This window comes from Stegodyphus dumicola, chromosome 4 (assembly GCF_044657685.1).
Source record: "Stegodyphus dumicola isolate Sdum_Otavi_A_Nest chromosome 4, ASM4465768v1".
In the NCBI taxonomy this organism is placed as follows: domain Eukaryota; kingdom Metazoa; phylum Arthropoda; class Arachnida; order Araneae; family Eresidae; genus Stegodyphus; species Stegodyphus dumicola.
Window position 1 is genome coordinate 40,414,520 of NC_140771.1, and position 14,889 is coordinate 40,429,408.

The window sequence follows — 14,889 nt, forward strand, 5'->3', positions numbered from 1 at the left end:
TACTTTCATAAACAAACACTTTTTCACAATTTAAGAAATTATATCTCTTCTTAATGTATAAATACAGTAAAAATTACGTAATTGTGTGTTACATTTATTGCACTATTTTAAAAAAGCTGACCTTTTAAAAATGTATTGTAATAAAATGATACACACATTTACATAATTTATTTCATATAACTTTACAACAAAATGATTATTAGTCACTTTTATTCTGAATTTGTATGTGTGTCTGTAAAACTCTTATAATTTTTTTATTTTGAAATGAAATAATGTATACAAATAAAGAACTTAATTATGTTTTGTACAATTATGATTTAAAATTTAGAAACAGAAAGAATATTATATATGACTGTTTTTAATTTCATGATTTGAAGAAGACACTTTATAATTTTTAAAACAAAATTCGTAATATTTGAAACAGATTTTAGAAATGCCCAAGATTTTATTTCAGCCAGAGCCCAGTACTTCTTAGTATTTTAGTGTGTAAGTTAGCTGGGATCCCAAATAAGATGAACTCTAGTATTTTAACTATTTGTTATCAATTGAATTGAATTTATCACTTTACTTAATTTTAATTATTTATTAATTATTTTATTTATTTGTATTTATTTACCTTTTCTGATAGTCTTTCCTTAAGCTTCTAATGCATTTAATTTTAGAAAATAAGCTCTGCTATTAACATTTGATAAAATATATTAAACATATAGTTGTATTATAAAGATGTAAATGCATTTTCATGATAGTGCTGGTAGGTATGCAAAAGTCTGTCAAAAAATAATGCACAACCGACTGTAGCTAATTAAAAGACTAGATAAATGAAATTTTATAGGTAGAAACATTTGCCTTTAGCCACCTAACCTGTTCTTAATTTTTATTCCTTGTTTGGTGCAAGTAAATCACCGTGGATGATCAGTGTGGCACACTATGCACATCTTGTAGTGATCAAATTCTTCTACAAATCCCAGGATAACTCCATTGATTCAGAGTAAGCTATTACCAGTGCTGGGGGCAACATAATGACTTGAAGTAATGTGTGTTGATAGCTTCAGAGATTTTGGTGTGGTAGATGAATCCAGTATTAGCCATGGTGTAGTGATAGCATCTAGTATTAGCCATGGTGAGATAGACCATTAACTCATCACAACTGATGAAAATGCATCAGTCATTGAGGAATGCATCCAAAATGACAGATGTATCACCATAGACATGATCATGGTGAAATAAATCATGGAGCACCCAGATATGGCGAAAAGATCTGTGTTTCATAATTCAAAGTTCTGTGTTCTATAATCCAAAGATTGGGATATGGAAAAATCTGTGCTGACTGTGTTACATGTCTGTTGATAAGCTGCTTGTTGGGTTACATGGGTTGTGGAAGATGATTTAAATCAGAATGAATGTGTGTGATCTTCTCTAAACTTTCTATGAAAATTGTCTAGAATGCTTTTATATATTCATCATGTGTGATGAAACTTAGCTGTTTCATTTCGTTCCTGTGAACAAAAGCAGGAAATGGAACAGACATGCATTCTGTTATGGGTACAAAGCTATGCAGTAAGCAGTAAAGCTAATGGATCATATATTGAATTGCATTTTCAAAGGACCAGTGCTTGCACCTATGAAATTTTAATTCTCTGATGCTTGCCATTACTAAGCTACAGAGAATTGTATGTTAATTCTTGATGGACCTTTTTGTAATGTACTCTTTAAAATTCTCATTTATCAGAATATTATTTAAGCTGTCCAAAAATAATTCCCTCTTTCTCATAAACATAATTTCAGTGAAATGTTAATTCCTCCAAAGAAGTCTAAACAGTATTAATTTAGATAAGATTTTAATGAGATTCAATTATTCCATTTAATTTAAGGACGATATAATAAATTAGTTGTACATATTGTGTGTACTACAGATTTGAAATGATGCATTATTTACCTTAAGTAATAAAATTTGAGAGATTTCAATTATTAAGTGATTGTTACAGTAAATCCTCTCTAAACTGGCCACACATAGTTCCAAATAATTTCTCTTTTTTGTGGAGGTTGTCATGTTAGAGAGAGATGATGCTTGTATATGATTTAAGAAATATTGATCACTTTCATGGGTGGTTATCTTAGAGAAATAATTTCCATAATAGGAATTAAGTGTATTTTTTTATTTTAACCGCCTTTAATTTAAAATGTAAATGGCTATTTAGATTTAATGTGAACAGAAAAATGTGCTTTTCCTTAGATCAGTTTTATTCTAGGAACAACGATTGAATTGTGCATTTGAAACTATGTTAAATTATGTTGAACATCTGAAACTCTTGTATGACAAAGAACATATTGAACTGGAAGAATATCGACGTCTGCTGGCAGAGAATAACCTCCTTCCTGATGAAAAAGGGTCCCTTGATGGAGATGATTCCAAACGGTCACTTCCACCGAGATCACACTCTTTGTCTAGCTCATCAAAGCCTGTTAGTATAGAAAAATCCTGTTCTAGTTAAGTTGTAATATGTCTTTTTATGTTTTAGATTTCCTATTTACTAAATTCTTATCCCTACTAAATAGTTCTTATCTATTACTAAAATTCTTCTAAATATTTTATTAATTTTTCCTGAATCTCTATAAACCCATATCCACAAATCTCATAACTGTGTCTTTGTTTATGCTGTATATTATCTTATTTTGTATGTTAGGTTTTAGAAACAAAACAAAAATGGTGGTGGTGATAAATACATTTGTTTTCTAACTCCTTGCGGTGATGGTTTTTATCTTTTCGTATTTCTGAACTAACATATGTTTCTGAGCTTTCATGTCGCCTGTCAATTTTAAGTGAGTTTATATTTTTCTTATTTTAACAATTAAACTATGTAGAAATGATTAAGTGCCAAAAAGTTACAAAAATATATTATTATTCCTTTTTGTTATCTTTTGAAAAAGATTAAAAATTCATTTCCCACTGATTTAAAATTAAATTGAATATGTGCTCTTAATATTGAATAAACAATTATTTATTTATTTTCATGTAACTTGAGCTTAGAAAATGCATTCATATTGATATTAAATTCCAAATCATGAAATTATTTGATGATAATATCTTCTTGCACCTTATAAAATGATGTGTTTTTGAGTTGCTGTTATTATTTTTACATCCAAAAATATAAACAATGTTTTACATATCTATACTGTAATTATATATTTCAAATGTATTTTAATGTAATGTTTGTTGGCAGGAATTCTTGAGACATGGAAGTTTGGGAACATTCATCCGTCCTCCTCACTCTGACACTCATAAAGTAATTAGTCGTGAAAACAGCGCTGGCCATTTGTCTTCATCGGGTGTGAACATGAGTATCGTAAGGCAAAAACTGGTATAGAACTGACTAATCTATCTTCACTCATTCCTTGACATTGTTTATATTCTTTTCTGTGCAGCATACTCATATGTAAACAAAAATCTTTGTCTTATTAGTCTACCGCTTATAAATTAATAAAATTTTGTTCATTTAACAGTAGAAATTAGATGCTAATGAAATATTGCTTTGACTGAAAGCATCCACAAATGGTGTTTTGTTTCTTATGATGACAACAGTTTATTTCTGATCAGGCATTTCACTTCATTTGAAAACATTTGAAAGTTTTTATTTCACCATTTGCAAATGTCTGGGGATGGCAAGTAATGACGTTATGCATAATTATGCAGTGCATTTTGTTTTAATTCAAAATCCATTTTGCAGCTGTAATGTTTTTAATATTAACTCTAATTTTAACACAGGCTCTTGACTTTTATGTTTTCCAATTGTATGTCAGAAGTGCAAGCAACAAGAATGATACTACTTTATGATATGAAATGTGAGTATGGTCTTAACAAAATATATGGTTTTCACAAATCTTTGAATTATTCTAGTCAGCAAGTACTCTTCTCATGGCTCGATAAATGATCTGTCTTCAAATGGGTTGTTAAATGTCCTTCATATACCTTTTACTGTGAGTAAAGGAATGTGATAATTAATAATGAAATCTGCAACTAGCTAACCCTCTGGAACTATACTGTGTCATTTCTAGAACTTTCTTCTATTAGAATAGGCACTTCAAAGACATTTCCATCTTTCCAGATTATCTAGTAACTATGGTAATAACAGCTGCATGGATAGTTGAATACCTTAGTTGTTTTTTACCCCACTTCATTACTGTTTAGTGTGTTTCACTTTGTGGAAAATGCACAAATGAAGGCTGTCTTGAACAGCAGTCTCAGATGAGGTAGAAAAATAAGTACTGTTTGAGGATGATAGTACATGTTACAATTTCAAATGGGAGAGAGATGGAACGGCCTGGAATGACCTATAGCTGAATATGAATTTTTCATTGGATTAATACCCTCTATAGCAGGGTTTCTCAACCTTTCACCATTGCTAGACAATCATTTCCTCCTCCCATTCCAAAACTTGAAAATATATAAACATGTGTTCAGATTTAGATTATTTTTAATGTATTTTATGAATTAAACAAGAAAAAGTAGAAAATGTTAATAAATACAAAATCCCTAATAAAAGCAATTTTTATATTCATAAAAATAATAACAGGTGAGTAAAAAGGCTGACCACATCCACCCCCACTGGTTGAGAATCCCTGACATGTGCAATAGCAGATGTTTCTACTAATATGTTGACTGAATAACTGAATATGTTATATAAAATAACTATGAGTAGAATGAAATAGAGTTGTATAAAATAACTAGATTTTGTGTAGTTTTTATGAACTTAAATATTAGGACAATGTTTATAAGAAAAAAATTATTTCATTTGAATCAGCTGCTACAAATACATCAGTGCTTCATTATCAATAGTTGACTAAAATTATAAAATAACGTAATTGCCTATTCAAAATAGCATAGCGGATTTCATTTAAATAAGCAGCTAACTATAACTTTTTATTTACATACAAATATTCAAAATTTTAATCCTTTAATTTATAATATGTATAAGCAATGATCTAAACTAAAATTTCACTCTTAATAACATATATAAAGGTACAATTACACTGAAAAGTGATTTCAGAAATAAATAATTAAGTAAAACTTTTGTGATACTTCACAGTCTGGAAAAGGGACAATTAATATTTTAATTCACAAAATTAATTTCAATGAACATTATTTTTATTTTAGTACTTTTTTTGCTATTTTTATATTTGAAAAAAGGTAATACAGATGTTGCATATATACATCATTTTGAGTTTCAGTATTTAAATAGTTCATTTGTCATACCAATTTTATCTTCTAAAATTGTTCTGGCATGCTCATTTAGTTAAAGTTGAATTTAAATCAAAAACTATGACAAAAAACAGTGTAGTGTCTTCTTGACATATGATTTTTAATTATTTCATATATGCTAGAATATGCAGACTATCTGTACATATACATTTATTTTTGATATGGCAAATTACACTTGGAGTTGACCAAAATGTTTGTTAAAATTTGGTTAATATATGATACAAAATTATATGTGGATATCATCTGTCTAGATAGGTCCTCAGATGTCTTGGAACCCTAACATTAAAAATAAAAATGTAAATTCTGTACTTTTTAAATGAAGGAAACAAAACTGTTATACTCAACACTAGATGTCAACAAAAACTAGATTATAAATAGGATTATACTTATCTAACTGTGTTTCAAACTTCAAACTGAATTCTGTAACCTCAAAACTCAGTTGAGTTATCCATTAAATGGTCTAAAAATTTAATAATAAATAGTTTAAAAATAATAATAAGTACTATAAAATTTTATTTGATAATAAATTTAATAGTAAATACTATAAAATTAAATTTATTTTATCACCACCACCACCACCATTTATTTTGCTTACTATAAGCTTCCTTCATAACATTATTTTTATATGTATTTGATAAATTATTTGTTTTTATCCCATGTTTTATTTTGGTCTGAATGAAAGTTATTTTATCTTACTTAACTGAATACCTGTTTTGATCGAGAATTATTTTGTATTTACATGCTAGCATGCCTGGAAATCGTTGAGTAAAATACTCGGTGATTAAATGGCGCAAGTATGTGGGTTAATTACTTTCGTAAAGAGTTTTGTTTTATGCTAATTTGTAAATTATTTATTAAATTAGAGATGATAAAATCAAGTCATTTCTGAAGAAATCATTTTAAATATCATTTTCATGTATTTCTAGATTATGTGTATCTATAACCTGTACTTATTTTTTTCACTTATTACCTATTATAGTTGATCTGTACTCAGGAATTTTTCCCTGTTTTCTTTCTTTTTCTCCTATTCTATATTCAGCAATTTCATGAAATTAATGAAAGGTTAAAAGTAAATTTCTTGCTAATAAAATTAACCTGAAGTAAAATGTGTCCATAATTTTTAAGTAGAAAGAGGAATATTAAATATTTCTTTTCATTCAATTTGAACTAAAAGTTAATATTTATTTTAGAAGTTATATTTTGTGCCTTTTATATTACTTGAATTTGTTGTACAAAAGTGTGATGTAAACTGAAGCTTTTATATTTTTAACACTGAGTAAATTCACTGGTTAATTAAAAAAAGGAGGGGGTGTTTCTTACTCTAGTAATACAGACAGTAAATTCAATATGAAGGCATGTTGAAATGAAGAGATAAGAAAAATGTTGTTTGAAATTAATTTAAAATGTAATAAAAATTTAAAAATTCATAAATGGAATTGTATATAATTTAATATTCCAAATTAATAATGTTATTTTAAGCAGCTAGTTTTTAATAATTTTATTGTTGATTATGAAAGTTTTAAACAAAGAAAAAAGAGTAGTTTATCATGTTATTAGTTATTTAGAAATTATAACGTGCTCTTGTGTTTGTGGAAGTGCATTTTTTTTTTCATATTAAAAGCATAAAATAAAATAAGTAGTTTATTTTCAGTTATATTCTATTTATAAAACATACTTTTACTGATACAATCTCTAAGTTTTTAAAAATTTTTTTCCTTAACTAAAAATCGATTCTGTATGCAAAATTTGTTACTTCAATGTTTAATGTTTCAATTATTTTAACTTCTTCAGTCACTTATTTTATGTTCAGCAAATCTTTGCAAATTTCAGAGAAAATTTCTGTTATAAGTAAAAACATATTAGAGAAATATTACTGAAAAAAGTTTTGAAATTCCTGTGAGTCAAACTTATTTCAATTTTTTAATGTAATTTAAATTAAAGAATTTACAAATGATGTTATTGGTATACTGAAGAAAATTAAGTTTATCCATAATAAAAATTCAATAAGAATTAAACTTGGAATCTAACATATAATTTGAGAATTTTTATATAAAATATTTTTTTAAAAAATGGGAAAGTGTCGTGCATTTTATTAGTCATGCTTTTAAATTTGTATTACTTATATTTTAGGTTTATGTTTATACACATTAAGCACAAAGTATTCTTCTGTGGAAGAATGCTTCGGAATATTTTCTTCCATATTACAACGCATTTTAATGATATTTAAAATTCATTTTTGTTTATTTGATTTTTTTCTGTGTTTATTTAAATATGAATTATTCTCTGACATTATTAAAATTATTTTTTTAATATTATAATTTTTTAAGTTAATTCTAGTAATTTAACTAGTCTTAGTTTTTCTTTAACTTCAATGATCTATAATCCGGACCTCAAAGCTAAAAACTTTCTGCTCATGCGCCGCCTTGACACATGCGCACAGGCGTTTTACGCGTGCGCGTAAGACCTTTACGACTGCGCATATGCGTGTGTGCAAGCGCAGAATACGTTTTTGCCTGTGCGTTTAATGTATAACGGACGATATAAGCTAAAATTATCTATTTCAGTTAATGTTGATGATTGCGTTGTTGATGACTTCCTTAATCTTCGAATTGGATCAGGCTTATTATTTTTTGCAGACTGTAAGAGCAATTTTATAAAAGTAAACTTGAACTTTCGATTATGTCAAATAGAATTTCCGATGCTGGAGCTCCCAAAGGATCTACAAAACGAAAGTATATTTCGATGTCCATCAAGCAAAAATGTAACATGCAAAGATCAATAAAAATCTTTGCATGTTACATTTATTGACAATTTTCACATGTTAATAATGCTAAAGTGGTTTTATGATGAAAAGCGGTTATATATTTTATGTGACTATCAAATTATCAAACAGCATAGTTATTATAATAAGAAATTGAAGTTTTTTAAATTAAGTTGTAAGGGTTTATATTTATTTTAAATAACCAATTTATTTTAAGTTTATGTTCTTTCCTATAAGCCTTCATTCCCCTAATTGTCAATGCTAGAATATTTAAATTTGGTACTGCGCGTGAAGAAATACAAATTCTGCCCTCAAGAGAAAAAAATTTAAATACCTAGTTTTAGAAGGAAAGTGAAAGAGTTTTGAGTATTCGCCGTCATCTCTGTAGCATGAGCTTTTCTTTCCACAGTTATTGCTGGTTTATGTGGTCTAACAGCTATTTCTCTGCTGCCACTATATTTCAATGCTGTTTTAAGTACAGTCAAAAGTCGTTAATCCGGACTCGGCTTGACTTCGGCGAGTCCGGATTATAGATCATCAGTTTAAATCTCGTAAGATGGCATGCAGAAATTCTAAAATTAAAAATATGAAACCGTAATTTATGAAATAAAGAACAATTATGATCTAAAGGGTATCAAAATTTACAAAAAAAAAAGCTTAATATTTATTTGTTTACTTTATTAAACATTTCTTTCAATGTATGTTGTTTAAGTTGCTTCATTTTATGTGATAATACTTTCTCTTTAATTCTATAAACAGACATAATTTCTTGTTCAGTTACAAAGTTTCGCTGTTCAAGTCCCATAATTGCTGTGCCGAGAATACCGACTAACTTTTCAATCGAAATTTTTTCGTTTTCACTAACCTCTCTGTCACCTTCTTCATGTCTTTATCCATTTTTTGCAGCAATTCCACTTTTTGCTTGATGGACATCGAAATATACTTTCGTTTTGTAGATCCTTTGGGAGCTCCAGCATCGGAAATTCTATTTGACATAATCGAAAGTTCAAGTTTACTTTTATAAAATTGCTCTTACAGTCTGCAAAAAATAATAAGCCTGATCCAATTCGAAGATTAAGGAAGTCATCAACATTAACTGAAATAGATAATTTTAGCTTATATCGTCCGTTATACATTAAACGCACAGGCGAAAACGTATTCTGCGCTTGCACACACGCATATGCGCAGTCGTAAAGGTCTTACGCACACGCGTAAAACGCCTGTGCGCATGTGTCAAGGCGGCGCATGAGCAGAAAGTTTTTAGCTTTGAGGTCCGGATTATAGATCATTCCGGAAAATGGGTGTCCGAATTAACGACTTTTGACTGTAACAGGAGTTTTCTGAGCCCTGTAGCATGATTTCTACTACTTGTTAATACCTTCGAATTTTTATTTTAGTTTTTGTGATTTAAGTTTCTGCCCGAGTGAGGTGTAGTGTGTTAGCATCAAGTCGAGGCAGTGTGAATTTAAAGAGTTTAATAAAGGGTACTTTTAACCCTTCTCCTGTGTAGTTCTTACATGCACAGTTGTAACTTAAAAGATAAGCAAGTGGTTCTTACAAAGTATTCATCCACTAGTAATTTAATATATTCATCAGAAAATAACATTACTGCATAACTCACAACTAATTTATCTTTTTCTTCAGGATGATCTTCACTTTTGCTGAAACTGGGCTTCATAATGTTTTTAAGAATTTGAAGCACAGTTGATTTTCTTTTAGCAGATTAGTGGATTACTTGATATGTCGTTTGCATTCTGAAAGTTCTAACAAATGATTTAAAATAATAATTTGTGTGTAACATACTGTAAAGCTATTAAAGCATTTAAAAGAATGAATATGAAAGAATTTTTTTTATTTTAGGAAGCCAGAACAAGACTGTTAAGTTCCGTGTGCTTATTGAACAACAATTATGAATCACCTCGCAGTGCTGCAAATGGAAGCACTACTCCTTCATCTGGATCTGTATCTCCCAAAAGTAGACGTTCCTCACTTCCTGTAGGACCTCTTGCACAGTCTTCTCATTCGTCAAATAGTGTTACACAAATTACCTGCGGAAATCGAACTCACAAGTACATAAGTGAGACTAAAAATGAAGGAAAAGAAAGGTTTGTTTCTAAATTAGACTAAATCTACACTAAATTAAATAATGTACCTGTATTCTTTTGATTTTTTTCTTTACTGTAAATTAATTCCATAGATAAGAATTTTCTCTTATTAATTCATGTGACAATACATCTGACTAAATGAGAAAATTTGTATTTCTGACTCAATCTTTACATTGCAAAACAGGCAAAGTAGTATACTTTGAAGAGTGTGAGTTATATGAGGCTTTCTTTAAATAAAAAAATTAATTTTGATATTTCCTACCCTCCTTTTTATACATAGAACTTGTTGCCATACCAGTATTCAGATTTTTATTTCAGCTGAGAAATAGCAAGAATCATGCCCAAATAACTAATGACAGTTACACTTATTTTTAATTATAATATGAGCTAAAACTTTGAACATCATAAACAATAGAATCCAAACTAAAACTAAAGATAATCAAGAACTTATAATCCAACAGAGAGAAATATGAATATCAGTATTCATGAAAGATTAATTTCGCAAAAAGTGCCTCTACACATTCTAAACAAACTGCTTGATACAAAACTGCTAAGCTGATTTATTTCTAATTTTTACATTCATCTAATCTGTTGCAATTCACTAGTTTATAAATTAGAAATGTTATTATATGTTGCCATTCACAAGTCTCTAAATCAGAAATGTTACATGTTGCTATTCACAAGTTACTAAATTCTACATGTTACACCTAGTAACTTCTGAAATTCATTCTGAATGTTTTTACGGGATAGAAACAGTAACTTCAATCTCTTCAAAGATGGTTTCAATCAAAAAAATAAACTTAGGATCCAAATTTGAAAAACTGTTTCTGAAAAAACTGCTGCGATTGCAAAACCTTATGGCTTAGGCTTAGTTATTTCTTAATTCATGGGGGAGCAGCTAATTTTATCTCTCCACTACTAAAATGCATATTTTGTGTCAGACACATCAGCTAATATTATAATATAATACCACAGTAATGACTGACCACTGTAAATGAAAATTATTTTCAACATACAGTTTTTTCAACATTAAAAACTTTTATTAATACTGTTTCCATTGAACTCCCAGCTTTTCTTCATCTAGGAGAAAAACTTTACCACCACTTACAAAATATGTTGCTACTCATTGTTGACAATTACAAATCAAACTAGTCCATGTGGTAACAATAAAGTATATTTAATTTAAATTGCAGGGAATCTAGAATATATTTCAATTAAGAGAATTCTAAGAAACATTCTAATCTTAGTACAACGGCTTCTAAATTTAGTTGACAATGTTTCATTCATTTAAGCAGCCTAATATTATTGCCAATCATTTTTAATGCAGTATGTGATGTAAATTTTGCATTCCTTTGCAATTTCAATTAAATATTACAATCAAACATATGGAAATTATAAAATTATAAAATGGATAGCCAAAGCTGTTTCACAATGCACAATTTGATGGTTTTTGAAATTATTAGCAAAATGTTTTTGGAATCTGAGTTCTATTTGGTTTTGATCATATGTTAATTTCATTAATTATTTGTAGAAAATTTTCAACAAACTTACATATAATACTTTTGTAGTTTTCATTTATTGTACAATAAATTTATATTCCATATAAATGAGTTCTAAGTTAATTTGCAGTTAAATATTGTAAAAGTAAATTGACAATATAATTTTAAGTCTTTGCTTCTTAATTATTGGGGCAAGATTTTTTTAAGAATTTGCAAATACTGCAGAGAGGGTTAACATATTTTAGAATGAATTGGGGACCATTTAATTAATGTTTAAAATGTAAAGAGTATTTAAATATATGATCTGATAGTCTTTTTTTCTGGACTCTTTTTCTTGGATTGGGATTTCCATGATAGAAGGACTTTTCAAAAAATTTCTAAGGGTACTGTCCTGATTAATAATATGCAGTATGTTTTGGATGCTTCAAAGTTCGCAGTGATTCATCAGTTCCCAGTTAAATGTTATTTTAATTTTATGTATATATATATATATATATATATATTCTTTTTGAAAGATTTGTGATAACCTGAAGCTAAGCATTTTATATGGAAAGAATAAATAACCTGAAATCATTAACAATGATTCAAAAAAATATGAAATAAATTTAGCTTCTAATGACTGAAAACATATTAAAGTGCAAAACAAAACAGTTCCATGTGCTTAAATTACTTCAAAAATTTTAGGCAGAATCCTAAATTTTCTTGAATCCAAGCTGAATCATAAAGGATTCTCAAGTTAAATTTTTTTTCCTTGCACTGGATATGATGTTTCTTTTGCATTTATCTCGAAAACTGTGGGTCATACAGGTGCAGTTCTTCGAGCATTTTTTATGTATTCCAAGAAAGGAATCTGGCTGTGCAGTTTGGTCAGATTGGGAATCTGCAGATAAACAGTATAATTTTTTTCTCCAAATTATAAATTTATAATTATTCTCTCAAAAAATTAAGAGCATGTCATTAAGGCATGTCATGGAATGATGTTAGTAATCCTTTTCAAAGTTCTGAGTAAAAATATTTAATGCATTTTAATTTTGGTTTGGAATTTTAATTTTGAGTTTTAAATGTGCCATCATTAAAAATTATGCCACTTAATCATTCTTTTAAAATATATTTTTAATAATTCTTAACTACTATTATTTTATATTCAAATATTTTTATTCATTTATTTATTTTACATAACACAAGCTTATGGCCCCTTAAGTTTCATTTCTTTTCAGTCAAGCTAAGCACCTTCAAGAAAATGTTGCTTCTATACTGAAAGCAGAGTCATCTGATTCTGCTTTTGGTACAGAAGAAATGGAAACTCACAAAGATCCACAGGCTCAGTCTGCATATGAAAAGGAGACTTCTCCTCAAAAAGACAGTAGGTGCGCATTTACGTACTATTTAAAGCAAGTATTTTGTTAGAATGTTTAGAGGTAAAATTGAATTAAAATTTAGAGGTTTTTTATAAGCACAGCTGTTTGCAGTTTTATCTGAAAAAAATATATTAGTAAATAATATGCATCGAGAATTGGGTTAAAATTGTTGAATCATTGTTACGTTATAGTTCTTATGTTTATTAATTTTACATCCAGTTGTAGTTACCCTTGACATACACTAGATTTAGAAGCATCAACATTATATGCAGTTTTAAATATGTGTACAATACCTGATTCCTCATAAATTAACATTTACTAACCTGCTGTTAAACAAAACCCATAAATGTAACATGAAAGTTCAGAGGAATATACATATACATTATTCATGTTCATACATACATTATCTGTTGCATTCTTATAATAAAGTAAACTAGAAAGAAGAAAACATTTCCAAGAGAAAATCAAAACGAAGAGAAAATATATCTATTATTGCAATGCATTCATCAAGATAATATATTCAAGTCATCTGTTCACTACATGAATCATTCTGTCTGTAAATATACCTTCATCTGCATTCTCTTTTTAGGTACAAAACACTGTAGATATTTTACATGTTACTAACATTGGACATGAGAAATGAGAAATTGTGTAACAGGAGAAATATTTGAGAATCTCCAAGAATTTGATTATTAAATTATTGTTACAGTATAGGTATAATTACTATACTTATAGTTACAGTATAGATCTTTGTTTTACCATGTTATATCTGATTGAATGTACCCATGAAGTACATCATTATTAATTATACCAAGCAATTCAATTTTTCATTCAGACATTATGACTTTTTGCTTTTTTAAGAGGGATGCTGCCATTACTAATGCATTTTTTAAATGAATTATTGTATTAGATAAGATCTGTTCTACTACTTCTGATGTGCAGGACTTACTGTACTTAGAAGAAAGGATAATTTATTGATTAGATTCAAAGTAAAGAAATGCAAACATATGAAATTATAAATTCATTGTGTTTTCAGGATCCACATTAAGGAGAAAAATAAGTTTTGAAATATAAACAAATAATGTTGACAAACAAATAATGACAAAAATATGTTTGTTAGGAAAGTAAAATGCCAAATGTCTTTGAGTCAAAGCTATGAGCAACACAATGTAATTTAATAAAGTTAAGGATTTAAGACAAATTATAACAACAGAGTATTTTGAATTTATACAAAGAAATCCCAGGTCATTAAATACATGATGAAAATGGAATCCTCTAAAACAGCTAAATAAAGCAGTTTGTTATTTACATATTTTTTAGTACGTCTCAAACAGAAATCTTTGGCACTTAGTTGAATTGCAAATGTCAAGTCAAAAATGCACTTAATATTTGTAACATTAAGCACATAAAAATTGCAACCATAACATGTCAGAAGAGATGATACAAAAATTAACATTTATTTTTTCTTTCTTATATTATTTATTTCATTAGTATCTCTCAAATAATGAAAAAATTATTCTGTAAGAAATTTTTTAAGTATTTATTGTTTATTTTTAAGTTGTTCTAGGCCATATTTTTTTCTTATTTTTGTATTTTGTGAACATCATTCTAGAGTTCTATAGCTCATTCTGTAGTTCTTCTATCTGTATTATGATTAGTATCTTAATCTGTATGAAATGTTTCATTTGAAATTTGACAACTAATAAATCATGGATTTTCTTCCATACAGTGATATTTTTTCATGTTCTCCAGAGCTAACTCTATTTCTACAGTATTTTTTAGTGTGTCCAAATTTTAGGCATTTTAAGCAGTTCTTGGGCTGAAGAAAAGGCCTGGCTGGGTAAGATTTCCATCTAACTGTCAACCTGTTACTCTTCAAGATTTTCACCTGACATTTTGCATTAATGCT

General features: G+C 28.2%; 1 protein-coding gene across 11 annotated transcripts in view; it reads left to right on the plus strand.

The window, feature by feature from the left end:
• The window catches only part of LOC118186247 (uncharacterized), a 303,304-nt gene that overhangs the window by 262,646 nt on the left and 25,769 nt on the right, over positions 1-14,889 (plus strand). For 7 of the 11 annotated variants that reach the window (XM_085814749.1, XM_085814744.1, XM_085814743.1 and 4 more), the window contains 4 exons: positions 2,250-2,462; positions 3,222-3,359; positions 9,879-10,123; positions 12,840-12,989. In XM_085814749.1, coding sequence (XP_085670875.1) covers positions 2,250-2,462; positions 3,222-3,359; positions 9,879-10,123; positions 12,840-12,989 — 746 coding nt within the window. The remainder of the gene's footprint in view (positions 1-2,249; positions 2,463-3,221; positions 3,360-9,878; positions 10,124-12,839; positions 12,990-14,889) is intronic. The other 4 variants (XM_085814751.1, XM_085814752.1, XM_085814748.1 and 1 more) reach the window with 3 other exon arrangements.